At 50.6% G+C, this 25,401-nt stretch overlaps 1 protein-coding gene across 2 annotated transcripts in view; it reads left to right on the forward strand.

Annotated features, from left to right (window-relative positions):
- LOC144949309 (insulin-like growth factor 1 receptor) overlaps window positions 1-25,401 on the forward strand; it is a 116,681-nt gene that overhangs the window by 76,868 nt on the left and 14,412 nt on the right. For both annotated transcript variants that reach the window (XM_078879264.1, XM_078879263.1), the window contains 10 exons: window positions 9,361-9,814; window positions 12,567-12,709; window positions 14,632-14,776; window positions 15,270-15,484; window positions 16,226-16,352; window positions 17,355-17,623; window positions 18,466-18,633; window positions 19,500-19,716; window positions 22,434-22,741; window positions 23,605-23,741. In XM_078879264.1, the coding sequence (XP_078735390.1) occupies window positions 9,361-9,814; window positions 12,567-12,709; window positions 14,632-14,776; window positions 15,270-15,484; window positions 16,226-16,352; window positions 17,355-17,623; window positions 18,466-18,633; window positions 19,500-19,716; window positions 22,434-22,741; window positions 23,605-23,741 (2,183 nt within the window). The remainder of the gene's footprint in view (window positions 1-9,360; window positions 9,815-12,566; window positions 12,710-14,631; window positions 14,777-15,269; window positions 15,485-16,225; window positions 16,353-17,354; window positions 17,624-18,465; window positions 18,634-19,499; window positions 19,717-22,433; window positions 22,742-23,604; window positions 23,742-25,401) is intronic.

The raw sequence follows: 25,401 nt of genomic DNA on the forward strand, positions 1-25,401 counted from the left end.
CCTTAAAAAACAAGTCTGCTCGTGTTTGTTTTTCTCAGCTCCTTTGTTTATCAGTTCGTTGATAAGAACCTTGGGGCTCGGCGGACAGCAGTCAGTTGCTGTTCCACGCAGCTTACTTTCCTCTCTGTGTACGGGAGGCCTGTTCCTGAGAGATGCAGTGAATCTCAAGCTTTTCATCTTCATCAGTTGTACGAGCTGCACTGGGGAAGGGGGGGGGCGTGTAAACAAAACCGTTTTTTTTTAAAATCCTTTATATTAAGTTCGCTTGCTTGCTTACGACCGTGCAAATCTTTCGGTCGTTTTTCAACCCACTTCCCGTGATCCAATCGAGCTGACATTTTCCACACAGACTCGTTGTGCGTGACAATTAATGTTCGTGAAAATTTTTTTCCAAAATGTTTCACTTTTTAGGACAAAAATATTATATTTAATTACCAATTGCTTAATGGTGCAATGCAATCATCTGACCCATAGGTGGCAGCCATCTCAAGCCAGAGGACGAGAGGACTCTAGCCGCCACGCATATAAAGGATTTATAGTGAAAAACTTTGTTTTTACGGGTTATACTTGTTTCAAATGCTGTTTGAAAATTGCACAGCACTTATCATGTAGACAGAAGACAAAAACAAGTGAACGTGAAAATTTTATATGAATGTCACAATATGACTGTATGGTAGCAAGTACCTTTATGGGCGAGTGGAAAACTAACTGTAAAAAATTATTTTGTTCCTTCGGTAAAGTCACGTAGAAATAAAATAAAATAAATAATAGAATACGACGTTTCGATTGCAACACAAGCAACCGTCATCAGGTATGAATGAATGAGAAAACAAACCTAGTAAACTTAGCAATGTAATGCAATGCAACACAGAGAGTCGGCTAACACAAAAGTTATCACTTTACCTGCTTGATTGTGTTCACTGTTGTTAGCCAACTGTTGTTAGCCAAATAATAAAAATATAAAACAATATTATTTTTTATTATTTTATTGTTTCCCTTCTACGTGACTTTACCGAAAGAACCAAGAATATGAATCCCTGCAGTCACGAAAGCTTTAAATCCAAATATAAAAACTATTGTTATTTTACCAGGTAAGGCCCACTAAGAAGCGATCTGACCACATCTGATAGCTCAACAAAGTGGCTTATCACTGTGTGGAAATTTATAGCAGCCAAATACACTAAACACACGGTGATTCTAAATGTGGAAGGAAAAACCGGAGGACCCGGAGAAAATTCCACTCAACCACAGGGAGACAATGCAAACTCAGGGTCGGGATCGAACCCACAACCTCCTTCATACCAGGCAAGGTAGATAACATGTTGCCACCATGATGGGCGAGAGTGGAAAATACTTGGGGTGGTTTTTTTTCTTCTTCTACTCGTGTTGGTAAGAATTAAAAAGTGTCATGGGTAAATTGGAAGAGGTTCATTTTTTTGTTTGTTCATTTGTTTAACCCAGGATGCGAACTCAAAAGACCACGATAGGAGTCTCATTTGAAAGAGTGAGTTCTGGGGCATTAGTCTGCTGCCAGTAGGGGGAGATGATTGCTGCTGCTGTGTGATCCCAATTGAGTGAGCTGCGGTGTAGCTTTCAAATTTGGACTCTGACGCCAGACACGCGATGGCACTGCTCTTGACAATGACGTCACGGAGATGTTTAACGTCCGCCGCAAAGCATCTCTACAGTGAATACTGCACCGCAGTAATAACTGGGGCGGCCGCTGGATTCGAACTGGGTCGACCGCTGGATTCGAACCGTGGCGAGATGTTAACTACTTCGCCTGGTATACAGGAGGTCGTGGGTTTGATCCCCGACTTTGACGCCTGCTGTATATTCGTAGTTTTCATGTTTCTCCGGTTCCCTCCACCTTTAGAATCAACATGCGTTTTAGAGTATTTGTCTTCTATAAATATCCACGTGATGATAAGCCATTTCGTTGAGCTATCATTTGTGGCCAGGTTGCTTCTGAAAAAAAAAGCTATATTCCGTGCGTGGAACAGTCGATGTTTGTTGATTCGTTAATTTTGCAGCAGCAGCAGCAGATGCATTTTCACTTGACCCCTGCAGCCACTAGGTGGCCACTACGTTTACCTACGAATGAAATCGCTTGGGAGGCGGGGCGAGCGGGTAAATTGTTTCAGCTCTGTAAAATAGTATTGTTTTATATTACGGTATCGATGTCAACGCAAAAATAACATTCTTTCACGGACATGTTGCACGTTTCCTGGAAATAAAAGCAATTGGTCTGCACGTTGCTAGGTTTCAAGTCTGGCGGCTGATTTTCAAACCGCAGGAATTGTAAGTTTAAATTTGGCAAATGCACAATCAGCAGAGCGGCACTGGAAACCCCCTCCCCCCCCCCCACTATGCAATCAAGATCACATTCTCCGTCATCGCGCGAAGTGCTCCGTGTTTTTTTTGTCGCGTGCAACGTAACCGCAGATCTGTACGTCGCGTTCAAACCAGCCGTCAGCTGTTGTTCGTTCCACCTCTTGGGCGAAGGTCACCGTCGCCCCTCGCTGTCCCCGCCACGACAGAAGAATCCGGGGTTTCGCCCAGTGCCTGCACACGTGCCGAACCCACATCGCTCCATCTCCGTTGTAAACCGTACTCCTGGGGTGGGGCACGTTCCCTCCTGTGGCTGCCACCCAGTTGATTTTTTGTTGGCCCTCTCGGCCATAATTTCTTCTCGCGACATGTCATCCCAAAAGACGGCATAAAATCTGTTCCATCTCACCTGCGTGCGTTCTCTTGATATTTAACAATAGGAATAATAATACGTTTTTGAAAAAGTCTTGCGAGTAAAAATAAATAGATGTAAAAATGGTTTCAAATTTACATTGACAATGTGCCAATTCACGTGGTTTTTGTTGTTTAAATTGCAGTTGCAGGGCCGGCCCATAAACTGGAAGCGGTCGGCAACAAACGGCACCATTTGAAGGTGTAATAGACAAAGGGTTAATATGTTTCTGGAATGGAGCAAGGTTGTAAGAATTTGTGAGATGTCTGCAGGGAATTCCAAGGCCAGACAAAGTACTATGTTTATTTTAGCAGGTAAGGCCCACTGAGCTATACAGCTCTTTTTCAGAAGCGACCTGGCGACCAGGTTGCTTATCATGTGAAAATTTATAGCAGCCAAATACTCTAAACGCGTGTTGATTCTAAATGTGGAGGGAAAAACTGGAGGACCCAGAGAAAAACCCACACGACCAAGGGGAGAACATGCAAATTCCAAATATGCAGGTGTCAGGGTCGGGATTGAACCCATGCCCTCCTGTATACCGGGCGAGGTAGTTAATATCTCGCCACAGCGGTGCTCTGAAAAAAAGCAGAAGGGAGAAGTGCTTTGTGTTTGAACCCGGTATGGACGATCCGACATAGTCAGCCAGTCGTCAACACTGGGTGAAGAAATTGGCGTGTGAAGTTCACGTTTTAAGGACATTGGTTCTGTGTGTGTGTACGCGCGTGTGCATTTGCGCGAGTGGGGGTGGACACAAACGCATTGTGAAGAAACCACACGGGATTATTAATACATCTGACGGTCGTTTGTTACAATCGGCAAGTCGGTGAATCACAGCGCTCGGAAAAGACGAACGAGGCGGCGGCGGTGCCGTGCTGCTCGCCTCGCCAGCGTCAGGCAGAGGTCGCAACCGGCACCCGATACCCGTACCCTACCCGATACCCGGCTACCCGTACCCGGCCGGGTACGGGTACCTGTTTGCGACCCTGGTGCGGCCGGGTACGGGTACAGGTAAGGAGTCAAAACCCGTTTGCGACCTCTGGCGCCATGACGCGAGCGAGCGAACGGCGGTCTTGGGGTGGCGCTCCCCGTCGCGTGAAAAAACAATGCCGGGAAGTTTACACGAGGCCCGTTTCACCCGCTGAACATAGGAGATGGGAGAAATCGTTTTAAATTTAAAGTTGCATGCTGGGAGAGGTGGACGTACCTGCTTACCCACACTTGAACCCCCACCAGCGTCAACTACCTAGGTGCCACAGTGGCGAGATGTTAACTACCTCACCTGGTATGCAGGGGGTCGTGGGTTCGATCCCGACCCTAACACCTATATATTTGGAGTTTGGATGTCTCTTGCTCTCTGGTCGCGTGGATTTTTCTCCTTCGGTTTTTCCCTCCATATGTAGAATCAACATCACGCGTTCAGAGTATTTGGCTGCAATAAATGTCTACGTGATGATAAGCCACTTCCTTGAGCTATCATCTGTGGCCAGGTGACTTCTGAGAAAGAGCTACGTAGCTCAGTGGGCCTTACCTGGTAAGATAAAAATTGTTTAGTTTTAGCGTCGTTTACATTGCGAGGTGGACAGAAGCGGTGTGGGAGGGGTGCGGGTTGGCGGGGATTTTAGAGACTCGCACCATCGTTTCAGCTGCTGTGCTCGGAGATGGAATCGAACCGGCGACCTCCGGATTGAAAGTCCCCAGTGCACTTTAGCAGCATAACAAACACAGGCAACCGGGTGACATGTCCTTAAAGGACAAAAAAATACCGAGCCTGCTTTTGAAACTCTTACGGCACCTGCTTCACGATCTTCCTGGTGTAGTTCATTCCTTTGTTTTCTGGCGGGGGGGGGGGGTTGTTTTTCTTCAAGCAAGGTGTGTTTTTCTGCAGTTTTTTGTTCAAAATCTGAGGCTCCAAAAAAAACATGAAGCCGCACAAAGCGCCCTCTTTGTTTCCACACACCCCGATGATGATCGCGTGAGTCACTCTCTGCTCGAGACGAGAGGGACCCTACGGCTAATTGCAGGCTCTGCTATATTAAAAACAGGTTTCAGAATTCTTTGCTGTGGCTGCTGGAAAAGCTTTTATTTAATTTTAGGTTCCACCGAGTTTTTGTTGTTGTTGTTTGTTGTTGTTGTTGTTGCTGCTGCACGTCACAAAGACAGATCACCCGTATAGCCTTAACAGAATGTAGGAGCAAGTGCTGCTAGCGAGCACCTATGAAGGCCGGTACAGCACACTAGGGGGTGGGTGGCCAGCACCATACCCGACCGCCTTTGTCTTCCCAGTGGCAATGTTTTTACACATCACACCAGGTACTCATTTGAGGCTGAATCGACATAGGGGGTGCCCAGGACCGGTTCAAATAAGCGTCACTGGTGTTGGCCGTGAGCGGGAATCGAACTCGGGTCGCCGGGTTCAAAGTGCAGCGCGCTGACCGCGACACTACCGCTCCCCCACAACCACAGACACACACGCACGCACTCACCCCGTCTACCACGGACACACGCACACACACCTGTACCTCCGTGAAGGTGGTGGACGGCGCGCGATCAGTGGCGCTTCACTCGGGGAAGTAAACTTCTCATTTCCAACAAGTTGGGGTTGCGTCAGCGTGGCCCGGCCGATTCTGCCGCTGTGCGCCCGTGCGTCGTTCTCGTCGTCTTCCGCAGACCGTAATCTCGCTCAGCTCGGTGGCAACTTTTGTTTTGAACAAGCGGCGCGCTCGGTTGCCGTGCCGGCACGGTGAACTGGCACCACCTCGGTTCGATTCGCAGGTCAGGGCTCGTCGCAGCTGGGCAGCGATGTGTCAGGATCTAAATCAGAATCGGAGTCTTTGTTTACGCTGGAGGAATCCGATGAGCTGTAGAGGTCTTGTTCATAAGAGGTTTTTGGGTTAGATCGCGTAAATATCATGTATTGTTAAATCCGCCACCACCCAACACAGACAATTAGTAAGGTTTGTCACGTAAAACAAACATGACAATTCGTTACTAGTTCAGCACACAGGTGTGTTGGAGAGTAAATACAGAACGCGATCTAACCCATCAACATCTTATCTTAGATAATATAGGTCGCGAAAGCCGACGTGTTAAACTATGAAGCGCTTTTTCACATATGTCCAGTAGGGGCAGGCCAGAACAACAACAGACGACACAAAAACACGATCTTCGTTGATGAGTGTTAACCAGTCCTGGACGCCCCATTCACCAACCCTTGCTGCACGACCAGCATGATTTTTTTTTTTACGTGACCGTTTCTGATCACAGATTCGAAAGGTCACAAATCCCATAGCGGCCAGTAACAACCAGCAACTATTGAAGGCGTGGTAATTGAGAGGTTAAGGTGTTTTCTTTTTTTAATTCGGCAAAGTTATGAAGAACTTGAGAGAAAGAGACCAGGGAATTCCAAAGTCGAGCAGAGTGAAGGATAATAGCAGAGAAGAGTTGTGACCTGGCAGTGCGGTGGTGGTGGTGGTGGTTGGTTGAACGCACTGCGGATGAGCAGATACAGTCCTGGTACACCGGGCCCTCGACATGCGTGGAAAAATGAACGAGTGAAGTTTCATGGGGACTAAATTTCGGTTTAAAGCTTTCGTGACTGCAGGGATTCATCTTCTTGGTTCTTTCGGTAAAGTCACGTAGAAGGGAAATAATAAAATGATAAAAATAAAACATAATAAAATAATTCTCAAGACGTTTCGGCCACAACGCAAGCAGCCGTCCTCAGGTGAAGAACAGGACTGTCGGAAGGACAGCGTCTGAATGACAGCCCTGTTTTTCACCAAGAGGACGGCTGCTTGGGTTGTGGCCGAAACGTCGTGAAAATTATTTTATTATGTTTTATTTTTATTATTTTATTATTTCCCTTCTACGTGACTTTACCGAAAGAACCAAGAAGATTTCATGGGGACAGCAACCATGGCGTCAGTAGCAATAAAATAATGATGAGGAGGCGACTGACCGCTGATGAGCCAGTGATCGGAGATGAATCGTCGAGCGCTGGATTAATCAATCAACTTTCTCTGCATCATTTGCCGAATTTCCATGGGAGGTCATCGAATGCAGCCAGAGGTATTACAACGGGGGTTGCTCAGGCGCCAGACGCGACGGGCAGCATTCCAATTTTGGCCGGCCACGTGCTCGCTGTGTACGGGGTGGGGGGGGGGAAATCCTTGTTGTGGTGCCTCGTTAAGATTTCTCTGCCGCGGCCCCCCCCACCCCCCACTCTCTCACCAAGAAGCAGCGCTACTTTCTCGGGGGGGAGATCCGTTGGGGCGCGCCGCCCCCCCCCGCCCCCCACCGCGCCTAGCCGTAGTCGAATCCATCGCCAGTTGAGACGGGCTTCCGCGGCATCCGCGACTCTGAGCAGGGCCCATAATTAGGGAGCTCTGCCGCCTCCTCCTGTGCCTCCTCCTGTGCCTCCTCCTGTACCTCCTCCTGGGGCTGTCACCGAGCTGCCGTGGGCGGGCGGGCCGGCAGCGGCGCACGAATTTGCGTCTTCATCGACGGCCGCTAGTTGGCGGACTGTAATGTTGAGAAACACACTCTCGGTTTCGTTTAAGTCGCTCGACGTTTTAAAGCGACGCGGTGAGCAAGAAAGAAAGGCTGGGGGGTCGGGGGGGCTGCGGTTGTGGAAAGCTTTATCAAGTGTAATCTAGAATGGCTGTTAAGCCTGTCTGCCTGGCAAGTCAGCCTCGGGATCATTTAATATGCTGCTGGTAATTGGTACGATGCGAAACCGCTGTCGCTCGTGACCGGGTGACAAATAGCCGCTAACCGCTGACGAGTGCCCGCTAAACTGCTTATTTTTTTAATAGATTTTTTTTTTTGCAAGCCCGCACACTCCGAGCTCGATAAGAGAGCTCGTCTTGTTCTCTCTGCTACAAAAAGAAAACATGTGGATAATGGAAACGTTTCAAGACATTTAGAAAGGAGAGTTTAGTTATTAAGGCATTCGATGATTGGCTGATCCGTCACCGGATTCGATTGTGGTTTGTGTAGGATTTTCACGTGAACCGTCCTCTCTGCTCACCTGTTAGTTTGTTCTTCTCGACGATACACGACTGCTGTCGTAGCGAGCACCACGGCGGCGAGTTCGATTCCCGGTCGTGGCCATCGTGGTTAGTAGCAAGTCGCGAAAGCTTCAAATAAAGATAGTAGCAAGTGATTACCTGAATCGGTCCGAGGCCAACCCCCCCACCCCTTTCATTCACCTGGCCACGCAACCCCGACACGACCTTCATCCAGCGGTTGATTGGCAAAGGGGTTGTAATTATTACATTATTAACAATGCCAACGGCACGTGTGGTATTATCACCTTCATAATCGGCGTAGCTGCAATGTCAACCCCAGGCCTAGGGCCTTCTGAAGCCAGCGCAAACAATCTGTATTCTAAAGTTCTGAATTCGAATTTCCTCTGTCATCTTATCTAGGATTTTATACGGCGCTTTTGTCAAAGCGCTTTATAAGAATTGTGAATGGTACATTAGTTATTGACTGTTGAGGAAAAGGGATGGGGTTTGAGTGTTTGGGGGAGGGGAAGGGAGGTTGGGAAGGGGGTGAAGGTTTTAAGGACGAGGAGAGGAAGTAGTGGAAGGATACCCTATTGAAAAAAATGAGTTTCAAGGGAGGAGCGAATTCTAAGAGGATACAATACCCCACTTCCCGAACAATTCATAATTCAATGTGCACGAACTCACCATCACCATTATTCACCACACGTCACTGCCGTCCCCATGCCTCGCGAACTACAGACTCTCTCCACCTCACTTGGACTCTCAATGATAAATTCACCGCCACTCCCTCCCCATCCTCTCCCTGCTAAACCACCCTCCCCTTCGTATTTATTAGCTTCATGAATTCAATGGACACGGTAGGCAGCTAAAAAGTTTGGAAGCGCAGTTTGATATTTTGATGCGCTTATGTTTATTGATTTTGCTGTGTACGATGTTTGATGACTGAGCCAGAGGTTCCTCCGTCTCGTAACATGTTGCCCGCGGCGCTTTTGGGATTTTTGGGTTGGGCCACGTTACAATCTGACCGAAAATCTGTGTCGGTTCAGTCCCGTCCCCCCCCACCACCAGCCGACATAGCCAAAGAAATACATTTTAAATGATTGCGAGCGTCATTATTGGATGGACGCACTTGGCACCACGCCGAGAAACAATCCTCGCAGCCAAGTGAACAACAACATCGTGATCATCACCCAGGCACTCCTAATATCAATCCACGGATGCGGTCACAATGGAACATGAATTCAAGCAAACTCTTCATTCTAGATTTGAAGCTTTCGTGACTGCAAGGATTCATATTCTTAGGTTTTTTTGGTAAAGTCAAGTAGGTCAAAAATTTAAATTTCTCCCACCCTCAACCAGTATATATACAAGGACTGTTTTCTTGGAATTTCTCTCACTTGATACAGCTATCGTGCTGTGACGGTTCCACCTGAAGACGGAAGCTTGTGTTGCCTCCGAAACGTCGTGATTTTTTATTTATTTTTATTTTACTTTTATTAATTGAAATTTTTTTACCTACGTGACTTTACCGAAAAAACCTAAGAATACAAACTCTTCATCCCGATGCGCGTTCCTCCCTCCTCTCTCTTTCCCATTCTCCAGTTTGCGACGGCAAGTGCGGCCGGCGGACCTGCAGCTCCGCGGGCGACTGCTGCCATGAGGAGTGCCTGGGGGGCTGCTCCGCACCCGACGACCCCCTGGCCTGCGTCGCCTGCCGCCACTACGTCCACGTGGACGGCACTGCCGTCCGCTGCGTGCCCGACTGCCCCGCGGGCACCTACCGCTTCAAGGGCTGGCGCTGCGTGACGGCCGCCTTCTGCCGCGTGCTGCACGAAGCCTGCGTCAAGGAGGCGGAGGAGAACGAGGAGCAGCCCATGATGACGATGGGCGGCGGCGGCGGCGGGGCGGTGGGAGCCGGGACCATGTCGGCCGGGCTCGGCCTGGGCGGCGGAGGAGGCGGAGGATTGTCGGACAGGGAGTGCATCAATTGGGTCCTGCACGACGGGGAGTGCCGGCCCGAGTGCCCGTCCGGGTACACGATGGAGAACGAGACGAGGTGAGAGGCGCGAAAGAAGTTCAAGTCGCGTACGTAATCGATTCGCCCGCTCGGTGTTCACGCGGCGAACGTGTTGCGTTACGTTCATGCGGCGATGCATCTGTTAGCTAAACTGGTCCTGTCTTCCTTCCTTGCACTCGCTACTCAACCTCCTCTCCCCCCCCCCCCCCTCTTCACCAACCCACACTAAGTGTGTGGGTTAGCCACTGATTTGTGATGTGGAGGTGTGGCTGTCGTGACCGCGCGGCACTGAGTTTGGAAATAATTCCAAGCCTCTCCATTTAAGGAACGTATATTATCGTCGCGGCGTTTGCGCCGCCGCGGTTTAGTAAAGCGCGCGTTGTGCGCGTTTGTATATACGTACGTTGAACTTCTTTCGCACCGTACGTAGCCAACCGTGATAATCGGAGGTGCGGGGGAAGGACAACAAACTAAAAAAGTGCGGCGGTTTCTGTGTTTAAAATAGCGCTCGACGTGCCGCCGTTTACACGCGCGTACAAAAAAGAAAAAAAATCCAAGTGCTTGGTGTCCGACGAGCACCACAGACCGATTCATCGCTCGCCTGTAAACCAGCGCTGCGGAGGCGGCGCCGAGGGTTGGTGAATCGCCGCACAGACGTGCGAACTCCCTTCCCGTGGGCGTCGAGGCAGAGCCGTACCCCTGGCTCCCCAGCAGACGGCGGTAGAGCAAAGTGTGGACTAATCGCCATTCTCTTTCCATCTGCACGGGGATAGAGCGTTGCTCCCTCTTGCGCGTGCGGGTTTTCTCCGGGTGCTCCGGTTTTCCTTCCACGTGTGTATAATAAACACAACGCGTCGTTAATTGGCTGGAAACATCTTGGAATAGAAACCCAATGTGGCAGGACCCTCCTGAAAATGTGTGCTATGCCTCAGTTTAGCCTTCCTGGATGAATAAGTAAAGTATTTGGTGTTTACGGAATTTCCCGCGAACAGCGGCTCGCTCAGTTGACTGCTGCTTCCTTTTTGGGTGTTTTTTTTCCTCCCCACAAGCACAGCTGTGTCATGGCGCTAACAGAAGGGGACAACCCTTGAAGTGTCGCGAAGGTTAAACGGGAAAGCAAAACAAAAAAAGCCTGTTGAAGATTGATTGTTTAAAAATACAGCGGAATTATTAAAAAACGCCGCTGTTTTTGCGCGCGAAATTACGCGGGTCTGTACGTATTTCGAACTTCTTTCACACCGTACATAGCCAACCGTGCTCATCGGAGGTGCGGGCCTTTGCAGTGCACAGGCCCGCGCTCAAACGCTGTCCTGGCGAGCGTCGTGATTTTTTGCGCGGGCGCGTGAAGCCAGAGGCGGTATTAATAATCTCCCCCCCCCTTCAGTGGCGCGTTTTAAATCATCGACGTGTCAGGCAGGCGCGTGTCAGTCATCTGAGTTATGTAAGTCTGTGTCGGCGGCGGTCACGATCCTCCCCGTTGCCAGCGGTTGTTTACCCGCCCGTTGCGCAAGGCGGGGGTGGAGACTGGGGGGGTGATGTTTTTAACCGCTCTGCAGGTCTACCTTGCAGTGTTTTAACACGAACCAGGCGTTACACAGCATTGAGTTTTTTTTTACAGCTCTACAAAAACTTACAAAGCTGAAGGTCCCGCTTTTGCCTGCCTTGTGGCATCTCACTGCCACTGATTAAAAGTTAGGAGCGCACCTGGCATTGTTGATTTGAGATCCTGGGTTCGATTCCAGGCAGCTGCCGATAATGACCATGGGTCCTCAAGTCGTAGTGAGCGAATGGTTCTCAGCACTTTCATCAATGACTCAACGCAATTAACGAATCAGTTTGATTGTCATGTGACGAACATTATCCAGGTCGGTGGGGGGGGGGGGACAGTGCTGCCCCTTTGTGTGGGCTTAAGAAGGGATCTCAGAAGTACTTCTCTGATATCTTCTTCCACGGACTGTTCTCTAACACACGGGAGGGTGGCGCTCTTGACAAGGCGCCCACAGCGATCGGGATAACATTCCGGAGAAAGTTGGGTGCCACAGGAAAGTCGTGTGAGAAGCACTGGAGATGCCTACCACCATGGGTGTTGCGGTGTGGATGAGTAAAATAAAAAAGCATTACAATTAAATGTTCGGAGGCGATGGTACATTAATGTGAGCCTTCTGGTGTTGGGAGCTAAATCAGTTGTTATGCTCAAGATGCATGCATTTGCAATATTACTTTTTATCATATCGTACGTTTTCTATAATGTTGTCATGTGACCCCTTGTAGCCAAAAGTGGCCGCGACAATCAAAGCGACGCTTGATTCTTGTATCGATATCGGTTGATGCACCGTTACACCTCTAACAAATAGGGCAAGAGCCGCACTAATTAATTTGTTCATTCACATCATAGACGCCTGTGGTGCTGCTGCTGCGGACGATGATGGGCGGTGGTGGTTGTGCTCGTGTGTGTGTGTATCCGTCTGACGGCATTTGGGGAGCGGTGGCGCCGTGGTTAGCGCACTGCGCTATGAACCCGGCGGCCCGAGTTCGATTCCCGCTCATGGCCATCACCAGTGACAATTATCTGAACTGGTTATGGGCCTCCCCTAGGTCGACTTGGCCTCAAATGAGTACCTTGGTGCAGTGTGTAAATAATGCCACTGGGGAGACAAAGGCTGCCGGGCGTGGTGCTGGCCACCCATCCACTCGTGTGTTGTGCCAGCCTTCATAGGTGCTCGCATACAGCACTTGTTCCTACAATCCGTAAAGGCTATACGGGGGATCTTTGTCTTTTGTCCAACGGCAGCATGTCGTGCAAGAAGTGCGACGGACTCTGCCCCAAGGTGTGCTACGTGGGCACCAAGGTCATCGACTCGGTGACGGCTGCGCAGGAGCTGCACGGCTGCACCATCATCGAAGGGAACCTCGTCATCAACATCCGCGGCGGAAGTGAGTGTGGCCCGTCCTGGAGGGGGGGGGGCCCTCTGCGACATCGGCGCCCCCCCCCCCACCTCCATCCCGTCCGGCCAGCCGCGGAGGCCTCGCTCATAGAGCGGCAGTCGCGTCACGCGTAACGGTGGCGGCCGCCCTCCGAGCAATCGCTCGTTCGCCACCTGTTGCGGACGTTTGCGGTTCAAGCCCAGCCACCCGCCCCCCCCTCTGTGGCCATACTAACCCCCCCCCCCCCAAAAAAAAGTGCCGTCGGAAAGTGGAGTGTCCATCACTCTTCTCTCGGAGTTGTGGACAAGAGACGAGCACCGCTTACCTACAGCTTGGAGTTTTGTTCGATTTAAGCTACGTTCACTCTTACCCCTAACGCCGCCCTCTTCCACTGCATCGCCACCGTTGCCAGCCGGACGAGTCGAGGATAAGGGGGAACCTCTTGCAGAGCATCGCGTTGTTCTGCGGGACACACGCACGTGCGCTTCCTCGGGATGCCAGGGTTGGAACGGCGCTGACCGGGCGACCGATTTAACTCCACGGCCGCGCTGGCACCGGGGTCACGACGGGCGCGGTCTGCCACAGCTGCAGCAGCAGCATTCCACGTTGTCAGATGAAACATCCCACCCGCTGTGGGCTAAAGGAGGTCAAAGGGGGACACACGGGCCCAGCCGCGTACCCCCAAACCGCTAAAACCACTGGCCGGGGGTGGAGGGATGGGGTAGAAGCCCCTCGTGCTCCCCACGTGGCCACATCCTTCCTGTTTTGACACGATCCAGGGCGGGTGCGGGGGATGCGGTGTTTTTTCTTTTCTTGCTGTGCATTGGGACGCGATTTTTTTCAACGATCAACGTTCGCTTTTGGGAGATCCTCGCAGTTCAACGAACTAGGCCCAGTCGTGGTCTCCTCCTCCGCTCGGTCATTCTCAATCCATCCAGCGCCTTCGTCATTGGAAGAAAATTTAGTGGGCTATTTTCTAATTGTTTACACAGAAATGACATACCTCGGTAATGGACTCTATTAATAATTGATTATTCATCCACCGGGCATGTCATGATTCATGCTTATGATTCGAGGTCGTAATTTTCTCCAAGAGTCAATTTCCGTTGTATGTGATTTTTCACTCACCCTGTACTTTTGTTTGGCGTATTTTCAGTCTCGTTCGTACCATTTTATCCATTCCGTCAATCTGAACGCAGTGCCTCTTTGGAATTTCATTTACATTATCGTAAAGTAATAATAATAACCGATTCGATTAACATCTCGCAAGCACGGGAATCGATTGATCCATTTGTTGCGCGCCTTTGACCAAAAACAGTGGGACATGGGCCCCCTGGGGAATACGGAGGCTTTTTTTTTTATTCATCTGTGAGCAGAGTTGCGTCGAGTTATAAATCTATTTTCAAGAACCGAATCAAATGTTTCCTAGCCACGCGTGAAATGGGGCGGCGTACAGTGATTAATGAAATAACTCGATTCAGGCGGCGCATTGTGCACGGTGAGACTATCACCTGTTGGTGAGTTCACACGGCTCGGAAGAGTGTGGCCCTTGGTATTGGCGCAGGATCGTCTTTTTGCGCCCAGCTGCTGCTGCCCCCGCCCCGTGGGTCTGGAAAGTGCCGTTGACTCTTCCCCTGTTCGAGTCCAGGCCTGTGACCGACCGTTATCTTTATATAAAAAAAAACAAATAGATAAATATATAAGCCTCCCTTCTTTCTTCCAGAAGAGGTTTCCTGATCACGTGACTATCCAGAATGCTCACTGCTCGGCTGCCAGCTGACTAAGCAGAACACCTATGGTATTTACAGTTTAGCTCAATATAAACATTTGGTGTGAATGTCATTTGGTGCGTCGTAGTAGATGTGTAACGCACTGTGGTTTTTAAACTGAATCGCCGTGAAAACGACCGCGTTTGTCCCCTCCGCTCGCAGACAACATCGCGACCGAGCTCGAGGCGAACCTGGGACTCATCGAGGAGGTGACCGGCTCGGTGAAGATCAAGCGGTCCTACGCGCTCGTTTCGCTTTCCTTCTTCCGTAACCTCCACACCATCCACGGGGACTCCCAGGATCCCGGGTAGGAAGTGATTCTCGTCATAAACGGAAGGGGGAAGGGAAACGGGGCACGACGGTTAACATCCAAACTTAGTTGTGAATAACAATGAACGCAGTTAATTAGCAGACCGGGCGACACGTGTTTTTTTTTATTATTGCCAATGTCATTTGTATGCCACGCAAGAAAGACTGCTGATGTACGCGTACATCATGAGATTTTCTTCTGATTCCGTTCCCATGACGTATGTGTAAAATAACTTTATCGGTACCGAGGCTCCCACAATGCCATGCGGGAGGGCATGTGGCACAGTTTGGCGCCAGCTATCGTAGAGTGTGGTCGTGTCGCTACAGTTTTCTGCGGTGAGCACAATGTCTTAAACAAAAACGGCGCTACGCCTTGTGTGTTCTGAGATTCGGCTGTGAACGAGACCCATCCTGCAGTTTGCAGATGTCTCGGAACGGGAAAAAGGCTTAACGTGCAACTTGCTAATTAAATCCTCAATTCATTTCTTCAGGAACCACTCCTTTTATGTGCTCGACAACCAAAACCTCCAGCAGCTGTGGGATTGGGACAAACACAACCTGACCATCCGCAAGGGCAAGATGTTCTTCCACTTCAACCCCAAGCTCTGCCTGTCCGAGATCTACACCATGGAGGAGAAGACCCATACCAAGGGGCGGCAGGAGGATTCGGACATCTCGCTCAAGACCAACGGGGACCAGGCCTCGTGTACGTGCACCGACCTGACAAGCCCGGCGACCGCAGTTAGATTCCTGGCCCTGGGAACACACCCCCTCTTCCTCCGCAAGCTCGCTCGCTCACTCGCTCTCACCCCTTAGCTTCCTCGATCAAATTGCACGAGCCCACAGCGCTTGGTGAAGCATGTTTGGACGGCCACCGTGACAGCAGAAACGGCGTGGTGGTGGGGAGGCCTTCATCAGGCCCTGTGTCCAAATAGCTTGAAGCACTCGCCACACTTGTCGGTCATGGGGGTTGTGTGGCCATAACTTTGACAGTCAATCTGGTCAGTGTGCGGTGGGCCACATGGGGGTTCAGAACCAGTTGAGATATCGCTTACCACTGATATATGCATGTATGTTGAACTTCTTTCGCACCGTACTTAGCCAACCGTGTTAATCGGAGGTGCGGGGGAAGGACAATAAAACACAAAAAGCAAACGAGTTTTCAATCCAGATGATTTAAAAGTGCATAGCTCCCGTGGCTTCCTGACATCGGAAGGAAAGAGCGTTCCGAGACGGCCGCAGAAGCGCGTCTGAAAGCGCACGATGCGGTGTGACCGTCGTCGTTCGATGGCCGGTCAAATGCCGTGGCCATAATATCGCACTCGGCATGACGCCGTGCCTGCACTACATTTTAAAACCTCAATTCGTCCGACGCGTGGATTCGCCGCGGTGGTTGACCGCCGGCCCTTTCCTCGCTCCCCCCCCCCCCCCTTGTGAACGCTCGCAGGCGAGAGCACGGTCCTGACGTTCACGCAAATCCAGATGACCTTTGACAAGATCCTGTTGCGCTGGCAGTCGTACCGCCTGCCGGACTACCGCGACCTTTTGGGCTTTGTCGTCTTCTACAAGGAGGCGTAAGTAACCCACGCTGGCTCGCTATGTGCCCAGGTTCTCACCATCCTCGCTGCCCTCGGGCCATGCCGAATCACCGCAGTGGCGTGATTTTAACAACTATAAACAGCAATTTGTATTTTATCAGGTAAGGCCCACTGAGCTATGTAGCGCTTTTTCAGAAGCGGCCTGGCCACAAACGATAGCTCAATCAAGTGGCTTATCATGTGGACATTTATAGCAGCCAAATACTCTGAACTTATCTGCCTCACATGGTATACAGGAGGTCGTGGGTTCGGTCCCGACCCTGACGCCTGTATATTTGGCTGCTATAAACGTCCACTTGTTGAGCTAACTTTTGCGGCCTGGTCGCTTCTGAAAAAGAGCTCTATAGCTCAGTGGGCCGTACCTGGCAAAATAAAAAATACTTGAATTTCTGAGCCGCTTGGCAATATAAATTGGCGATTGATGGCTGTGCCCAGGTGACGATTTCCAGCAGGGATGAAACCCTAGCATCTGATTTGGTCATGGCCAGCTAGATGGGTAGTGAATTATAAAATATGTAAGTGGAGTGTAACACAAACGTAAACATTGGGCAGGTCACCAGCATTGTTTTAAGAAAGCCTGGCTGATGGTGAAAACACTGAACGTTGAAACCGCCCCTGGAGTTTGCTTGCCTTGAACCTGTGCTGCTGAAATGATGGACTTACCAGAAGGCTGCGTGTGGCTTAGAAAATATTTTGAACAACGATTTTATTTTAATTTACGTGGAGTTACATAAATGTGACGGAGAAGGCGTGTATCGTCCGCTTCTTAAATTTGAACGTAACACTAAAACTCCGGGGTGAAGTATATGCATGTATGCTATTGAACTTCTTTCGCACCCTACGGAGCCAACCGTGCTAATCGGAGGTGCAGGAAGGACAACAAACTCAGAAGACAAAAAGCGGCTCCATAAAGCTGATCGAGTTTTCAACGTGGAAGCTTTAACCGCGACTCTGTTCCCCTTCTTCCGCACACCCCAGGCCCTACCAGAACGTGACGGAGTTCGACGGGCAGGACGCCTGCGGCTCCAACAGCTGGACGTCCGTCGACGTGGACCCTCCGCCTCTCAAGGGCAACGGCGGCGGCGGCTCGTGGGGCAGCTCGTCGCCGGGCATCCTGCTGCGCGGGCTGCAGCCCTGGACGCAGTACGCCATCTTCGTCAAGGCCTTCGTCCTCACCTCGTCAGACGAGGGCCGGGGAAACAATGGCGCCAAGAGCAAGATCATATACCTGCGTACCAACGCCAGCAGTGAGCGGATGCATGCGCGCGCGCGCGGGCACGCACGCATGTGGGAAATGAAAAGCCACGCCACCTTTTTTTTTTGATCATCTGCTGGATGAAGGCCCAAGCCCGTCACCATTCTCTCGGGATCGCACTTCGTGCTCGTCATCGGCACGCGGCATTCGATGATTCTCACCTCTTTTGGAAATGTAATGAATTGTCACGGACTCATTGTCAGCGTCCAAGAATCATTATTTCTTTTGCATTTTACCCTTGCTCATTTGTCGTCTCTAGTTTTTCGTTGTTGTGATGTTTGCCACGGTGTTACTCGATCGTATAATTTACATGTAATTTGCATAAAATTCACATAATCTGTTCCCTGGCAGCACGATTCTACGCGCATATCTTTAGCGTGTTTTTTTAATCGGTGGATCCACGCATCGTTCGGTGCTAAATCCGTGCTGCCCTTACCAGACTGAACTCGCGATTGTCCGGTCCGCCGTTCGACCTAGCGCGTCGCTATACCCACGCGCTGCACGGCTCTCCTCCGCCGTCTTGTCGCCACGGTAGCAAGATGTTAACTGCCTCGCCTGGTATGAAGGAGGTCGTGGGTTCGATCCCGACCCTGACGCCTGCTGTATATTTGGAGTTTTCACGTCTCTCTCTCTCCCCGTGGTCGCGTGGATTTTTCTCTGGGTCCTCCGACGTTTCCCCCCACACCTAGAATCAACGTGCGTTCAGAGTGTTTGGCTGCTATACATTTCCACGTGATGAGCCACTTTGTTGAGCTTATCATATGAATAAGAGCTACGCCGTTAACTTTACGTCATCATCCCCCCCCGCCCCCCCTCATCCGCCCTCCGACGCAGCGCCCTCGACGCCGCAGGATGTCTTCTCAGTGTCAAACTCCTCGTCGCAGCTGCTGGTGAAGTGGCGTCCGCCGGCGTTCCCCAACGGCAACGTGACCTCCTACGTGGTGCGCTGGCAGCAGCAGGCCGAGAACACGGAGCTCTACGAGTTCGACTACTGCCTGCCCGGTACGTGCGGCGGCGGCGGAGCCTTCCCGCCACCGGGGCCTGGACTTTTGCAGCTGTTTTAGACTAATTTCAGGGTGCTGATTCCAAATCTGATCTAAGATTTGCTCTATCACATCTCATTTTATGCTATCGGCATACCCCATTTTCATTGATTTTTCCAGAAATTGTTGCGAGTCAGTGACTGCTTTAGTGTTAAAATATAGTGCTGTATTTTTAGGATAGTGTGTTTATAATATAATTTTATGTAGATATTCACATTTATTTAATATTTTTCTTCTGCAGTTTTTATTGAAAATGCAATATTTGATGTGATAGACAAACACTGATGCCAGATTTGGAATCAGCACTCCAAAATTACCTTAAAACTGTTGGAATACCTTATGCCAGAAAAAGTGTGTTGACCAGTGTAATCAATCTCCCCAGGGTCACTCTTGCGAATGAGTCTCGTACTCGTGTGTATGTCAAAAAAAATAACTTGCCTGGTATACAAGAGGTCGTGGGCTCCATTCCGACCCCGATGCCTGTATATTTGGAGTTTGCATGTTTTCCCTGTGGTCGCGTGGATTTTTCTCCGGGTCCTCCGGCTTTTCCCTCCACATTTAGAATCAACATGCGTTCATTATTTGGCATCACGTGTTTCGAGTATTTGACTGCTCTAAATTTCCACATGATAAGCCACTTTCTCGGGCTATCATGTATTGCCAGCTCGCTTCTGAAAAATAGCTCCGTTGGACTTACCTGGTAGAATACAAAAAGTACTTCGTTCATAATTCATCCACAAGTATCGGCAAACATTCTAGCAAAATAAAGCCTCTGGTGTGCGGCTCACACGGGGCTTCGTCATCTTTGTCCTTTGCGCGTCCCAGGCCTGAAGGTGCCGACTCGGGACCACGCGTCGGGCACGATCGACGAGGGCGTACGGCCCAACGGAACGGACGCCGACGGCCGCGGCGGCGGCGCCGGCGGCGACGAGTCGACGTGCGCGCGGCCCAAGCAGGAGGCGGAGCTGGATCGGGAGAAGGAGCACGCGGCCTTCCAGAAGGCCTTCGAGAACTTCCTGCACAATTGGATCTTTGTGCCCAGGTTGGTTTTCTTCCGCCAATCCCACTTCTTCTCACCGGCCGCCCCCCCCCCTCCTCAACCCCCTCCTCCCAACGTCGGCGGTAGCGGCGGCCCGAGGGTTTTCTGAGAATCGCGCGGGAACGAGATGTGGTGCGCGCGCGTGCGCGCGTGGTCACGTGACCGACTCCCGCCGCCACGGATCTCTCCGCCCCGCCAACCGCTCCTCGGCAGAGTGTCGTCAAGGAAAAACCCCAACAGCGGGTCTGGCGCCTTTCCCAGCTGCCCGTCCGTTCCAACCCCCCCCCCGGCCTAGCGTTCTCCGCTCCTTGCGTGCCCTCCTGTGGCGTGAGTGCAGAAGTGCTTGAGTTGATTTTTTCCTTTCCGCAATCCGTTTTGACTTCCTCCGTGTGTTTTGTTTTCGGGTCGTGCCGCGTGTTGTTTGGCACGATGTCCCACTCTTCGCTCCACGCGCCGTGTTCCTGAAGAAGCATGTGGGGGCAAAACATTGGACGTCGCGCCGAACAACGTGCGGTACGACCCCGAAAGCACAGCGGGGGGGGGGGGAGGGAGACTTGCATGGCAGCGCAACCGCTATGTGCGTAGCGACTGTTGGTTTTTGCTAAATGTTGCCAAAAGATATGTCATTGTTTCTTCATGTAGCACGATTGATATCAGTTGTCTGTGATAATTAGTTACCTGGTTTGGGAGTGACGTTATAGGGATTTATTTGCAGGCGTGGCCACCGCAGAAAAACAACATTTCAATAATGTAAACGCCTTACACCGCGCCCGGGAAATATTCAATCAAGTGATATTTTGATTTGCTTTGTGCACGCCCACATTATTTTTTTTCTTCAACTTCAGTGTAAAAATTCTCCTAATCAGTCTCCGTACACAGCTAACAGCTCTAAATGTGTGAGCGAAGATGTTGGCACGACTGCACAGGCAGTTTTGGAACCTTGCTACGGACTCGCGTGGCGACGCTGAGCCATATGCGTTATGCTTCTTGGGTGGTCAGGCGAATGGCGGTAAGATAGCCTCTTGCACCATTACCAATTGCACGTCCGAACTGAACCAGTGCGAGGGGCAATCGCCGTAGCCAGAACCGCGATGATACGCTGACCTCGCGAGACGTCTGTATCGTGACCGTGCGAAAAAAGCCTGTGGGGTTGACGTCAGTCGGTCAACTCAAACACGGCGTCGCCGCATTGTCCACACGCGTCCCAACTCGATCGTCGCATGTTGACGTCGGCGGTACGGCCCCCAGCCTGGCTTGGATGCGTCAGTGGAAAAACAATGTTGGAGCCGGTCGGTGCCACCCGGGAGCTATGCTGTTGGAGCCGCAGGCGTCTTGCCCGTCGAACTCCGTCACGTTCTGGTAGGGCCTGGGGTGTGCGGAAGAAGGGGAACAGAGTCGTGGTTAAGCTTCTACGTTTAAAGCTCAATTGCATTATAGAGCTGCTTTTTGTGTTTTTAGTTTGTTGTCCTTCCCCCCCGCAACCTCCGATGAGCACGGTTGGCTATGTACGGTGCGAAAGAAGTTCAACATGCATGGGTGGGTGGCACCATGTGGCCATGCTGCCACCCACTGGTCACTTAGTGAATGTCAACAATTAGCAGTTCCCGTTCGAGTCACGGAACGTGATGCAGAGAAGAGTTCTTGGTGCGGGCTCTGTGTGCCCTGTGTGTCTGCCACTTCTACCTAAACTGTAAACTATTTATGCAACTAAACTTTGTTTTATTTCACCCTGTAAGGTGCACTGAGCTATGTAGCTCGTTTCCAGAAGCGACCTGGCCACAAATGATAGCTCGACGTCATGTGGAAATTTATAGTGGCAGGGTAAAAATGTTTTTATAGTGGCAGGGTAAAACCAGGAGGACCTGGAGAAAAATCCACGTGACCACGGGGAGAGAGAGACATGCAAACTCCAAATATAGAGCAGCAGGCGTCAAGGGCGGGATCGAACCCACGACCCCCTGCATACCAGGGGAGGTAGTTAACATCTCCCCCTCCTGACTTTCCCCGTCCACTACCCATGGTTTCTCAGCATCTCGGAGCGAGCTGCAAGACCCTACATTCTGTCGCGAATGTCTCATCTTATCTTATATAGATTTACATGGCTCCTTATTCCAAGGAAAATGACAGCAATTTTAAAATTGTACATGAGATGATAGTGTTCGAGATGAGGAGTGGGGGTTATTAAAAAGCATTGTCAGGACTGGGTCCAGGAAGTCAGAATGAAGATCTGATTAGTTTGTGAGAATTGTTCTTCAACTTCCTGGTGAGCTGAACAATAGTAATTGGCGCATCATTGAAAGCTTTTTCACGCGACATTCGAATTTGTTCGGCTGCGTTTGGTGGTGGAGAGTTCTAAGAACACAAACCTGGTCCGCTCATGAAGTGGGCTAACCCACAAATCACTTATAAATCATAATGTTGCTTCCAAAAACCTACCTGGTGAGTTTAACACATAGGCTTTCACTACCAATATCCATAATAGAGGTTTTTTGGTTAGATCGCGTAACCTACCTTGTGAGCCTACATCGATGTGTAAGTCATACAGAGGTCATCGTCAGAGCCAGGATAAGTTGTATGTACGTATGTGGAACTTCTTCCGCACCGTATGTAGGAGGTGCTGGTGCTAATTGGAGGTGCGGGTGCTAATCGACCGCGCGATCATAATGAGGACGTAAAGTTAACGGTGTCCGTTACAAACATTCTGTCCCCGCCGCTCCCAGGCCGTCGCGGCGCCGCAGGGATGTGTCCAGCAGCGGCGAGGGCACGGTCATCGGCGATGCCAAAGCCACGATCGCCCCGTCCAACAGCACGGCGGGCACGGTCCGCCCGCCGCTGGCCCCCACCGAGAGCCACGAGCCGAAGAATTTCCCCGTCGGGCAGAAGAGCGCGCACATGCACGACCGCACCGTCATCTCGGGCCTGCAGCACTTCACGCTGTACCTCGTCAACGTGCAGGCCTGCAACCACGAGGCGGAGCGCGTCGGCTGCAGCACGCCAAGCTACGTCTTCGCCAGGACTATGCCCGAAGGTGGGTGCCGCCCCTCCCCCCACCCGCCAGCGGTTGTGCCCTGGAACGATATTGTTGACAATTAAAAAAAAAATCTAAATCTTTCTTTCCGTGTCACTATCCGCAGGGAGGAAGTTGCTCTCGACCGCAGCGGCTTGTTTTGATTTAATTCCACCCGACGATGACGACGACCGCCGACCGAAAAGCGTGTTCAGTAGCAGCCTTCGAACTCTCCGATTTGACGCCAAAGCCAGAAAGGCGGCATTAAACAGTTGAAAGACGACACCGGGGGAATGAGCAGTAAACGGCTCTCGGTGTCTTGTCTCAGGTGACATACCTAAGATTCTTAGGAGGATCGGAAATGCTTGCAGACAGCCCTGAAACCATTTCTTCGGAATCCTTTGAATTTCAGGAATTCCACTTTTGCCGTTAATTGTGAAACCCGACTTACATGCTTCAGATGGGCAGTTGTCACTCGCGTAACATAACTAGAGAGCAGATTTATAGCAGTCGTCAATGACTATCTTTTCTGCTCCTTTTTTTCTTGTTTAAAAAAAAAACAATAAGTTGCCCAAATCTGGACAAACCCAATTTCTGCCCTGCCTGGTGCCATCACTGTTATTGCAACTTCCAATCAGATCTCCAAGACAAGCCTCCGCGTGACTACCGGTCGTTGCTCTCTCTGTAGGACCAGTCGTTGTTTATGAAACGCACCTTTGAACACACTCTCACACTGGTTAGACCAGAGGACTCCATCGCTCGATGGGATTGTACCGAGTTGTGGGTTTGTCGATCCCACGCCACCAGAGTTGCCGCCGTTGCTCATGACGTGAAAATGCCGTGGCTGGCCGGTGACCGTTGCGTTTCTCGTCATCGCGTTACAGCCGGCGCGGACGACATCGTGGGTCCCGTCACGTACAAGATCGCCGAGGACGGCGGCGTGCAGCTGATGTGGGCCGAGCCCGAGAGACCCAACGGCCTCATCCTGCTCTACGAAGTTCTCTACCGCCGCGACCAGGAGGCGAGTCGCGACTCAACGACGCCGTCCCTCTCCGTCAGAAACCTCCGGCGAACTTCCCCCTCGCCCACCTCCCCCCCCCCCGGTTCCCCTCCTCCCGTTCCCTCCCCCTGTCCTTTTTCTTCCCCAAGTATGTTAGTTATCTTCCGTGGCTCTGTGGCTACGTGGGCTGACGTCCCACTCGCACGTAACACTCGTCCATCTGACCAACTGCCAAACCGCTGTTCGTGGTGCTGACGTCAGGAAAAGCCGCCACTTTTTTCAAATTTTCTTGCTGTGGATTTCACACCTGATGATGATTGCTTGTGTTGCAGTCGAAATGTCGTGAGAATTTGTATTTTTTTTTATATTTTATTATTTTATTATTTCCCTTCTACGTGACTTTACCGAAAGAACCAAGATTATACTGACGAGCATGTGTATGAATTAGTTTTTCTTGCATATCTGGCGCTCTGAATCTACGACAGTCACGTCTAAAAGCATTGGATAAATAAATTAAGTTATCTTCCCCGTTACCCCTTGCCTTCTTACCCCTTTCCCCTCCCCATATAAACCTTCATGTCCCCCCCTGCACGTGGTCCCCACCTGGGTGGGGGAGTGAGCCCAATTGTAAACTAAAACCTCAAACTATTTAGTATTTCACCAGCTAGGGCTCACTGAGCTGTATAGCTCTCTTTAAGAAGCAACCTGGACACAGATGAGAGCTCGGCCGAGTGGCTCATCATCACACGTGAAAATTGATAGCAGCAGCCAAATACTCTAAATGCACGCCGATTTTAAATATTTCTCTAAGACGATGGTACTTTGCAAACCCACTGGCTATCAACAAAGATTCGTTCATTAAGCCATCCATATACTGTATACAGACACAGACACAATTTCCACCGAGAAGATGGGTACAAACTGAGTAATCATTGGAAGGACATTATCAACCAGTTTAAGTCATAACCGGCTGTGCTGTTCCCATCCTACCACCTTCCGATGTTAGTTGTTAATGTCGGCTCTCCGATTTTACATTAATAGGTTACATTTTTTTGGTTCTTTCGGTAAAGTCACGTAGAAGGGAAATAATAAAATAATACAAATAAAACATAATAAAATACAATTCTCACGACGTTTCGGCCACAACGCAAGCAGCCGTCCTCAGGTGAAGAACATTCAGACGCTGTCTTTCCGACAGTCCTGCTCTTCACCTGAGGACGGCTGCTTGCGTTGTGGCCGAAACGTCGTGAGAATTGTATTTTATTATGTTTTATTTTTATTATTTTATTATTTCCCTTCTACGTGACTTTACCGAAAGAACCAAGAAGATGAATCCCTGCAGTCACGAAAGCTTTACATTGACAGGTTACATTTCTCACACTAACACAGCCACCTTCACGTGCCGACCTAGAGGTGGCGGTGGCTCTGCGATCTCCCATTAACATGCTAATCTCTCACATTAACATGCTAATCTCTCACATTAACATAGCCACCTCAGCGCGGTCGTCATGGAGGCCGCTCACCGATCTGCCATTAACATGCAAATTTTTACCTGGCTGCCCTCTAATTGGTGGAAAACCCACCACCGTCGCGGTCGCCGCCCACCACTCACATTAACATTAGCTGCCCCGCCCATGCTGCTGACGTTTGGGCCACGCCCATTTCAAACCTTTATAAACAG

The sequence above is a fragment of the Lampetra fluviatilis genome, chromosome 53, assembly GCF_964198595.1.
Source record: "Lampetra fluviatilis chromosome 53, kcLamFluv1.1, whole genome shotgun sequence".
In the NCBI taxonomy this organism is placed as follows: Eukaryota; Metazoa; Chordata; class Hyperoartia; order Petromyzontiformes; family Petromyzontidae; genus Lampetra; species Lampetra fluviatilis.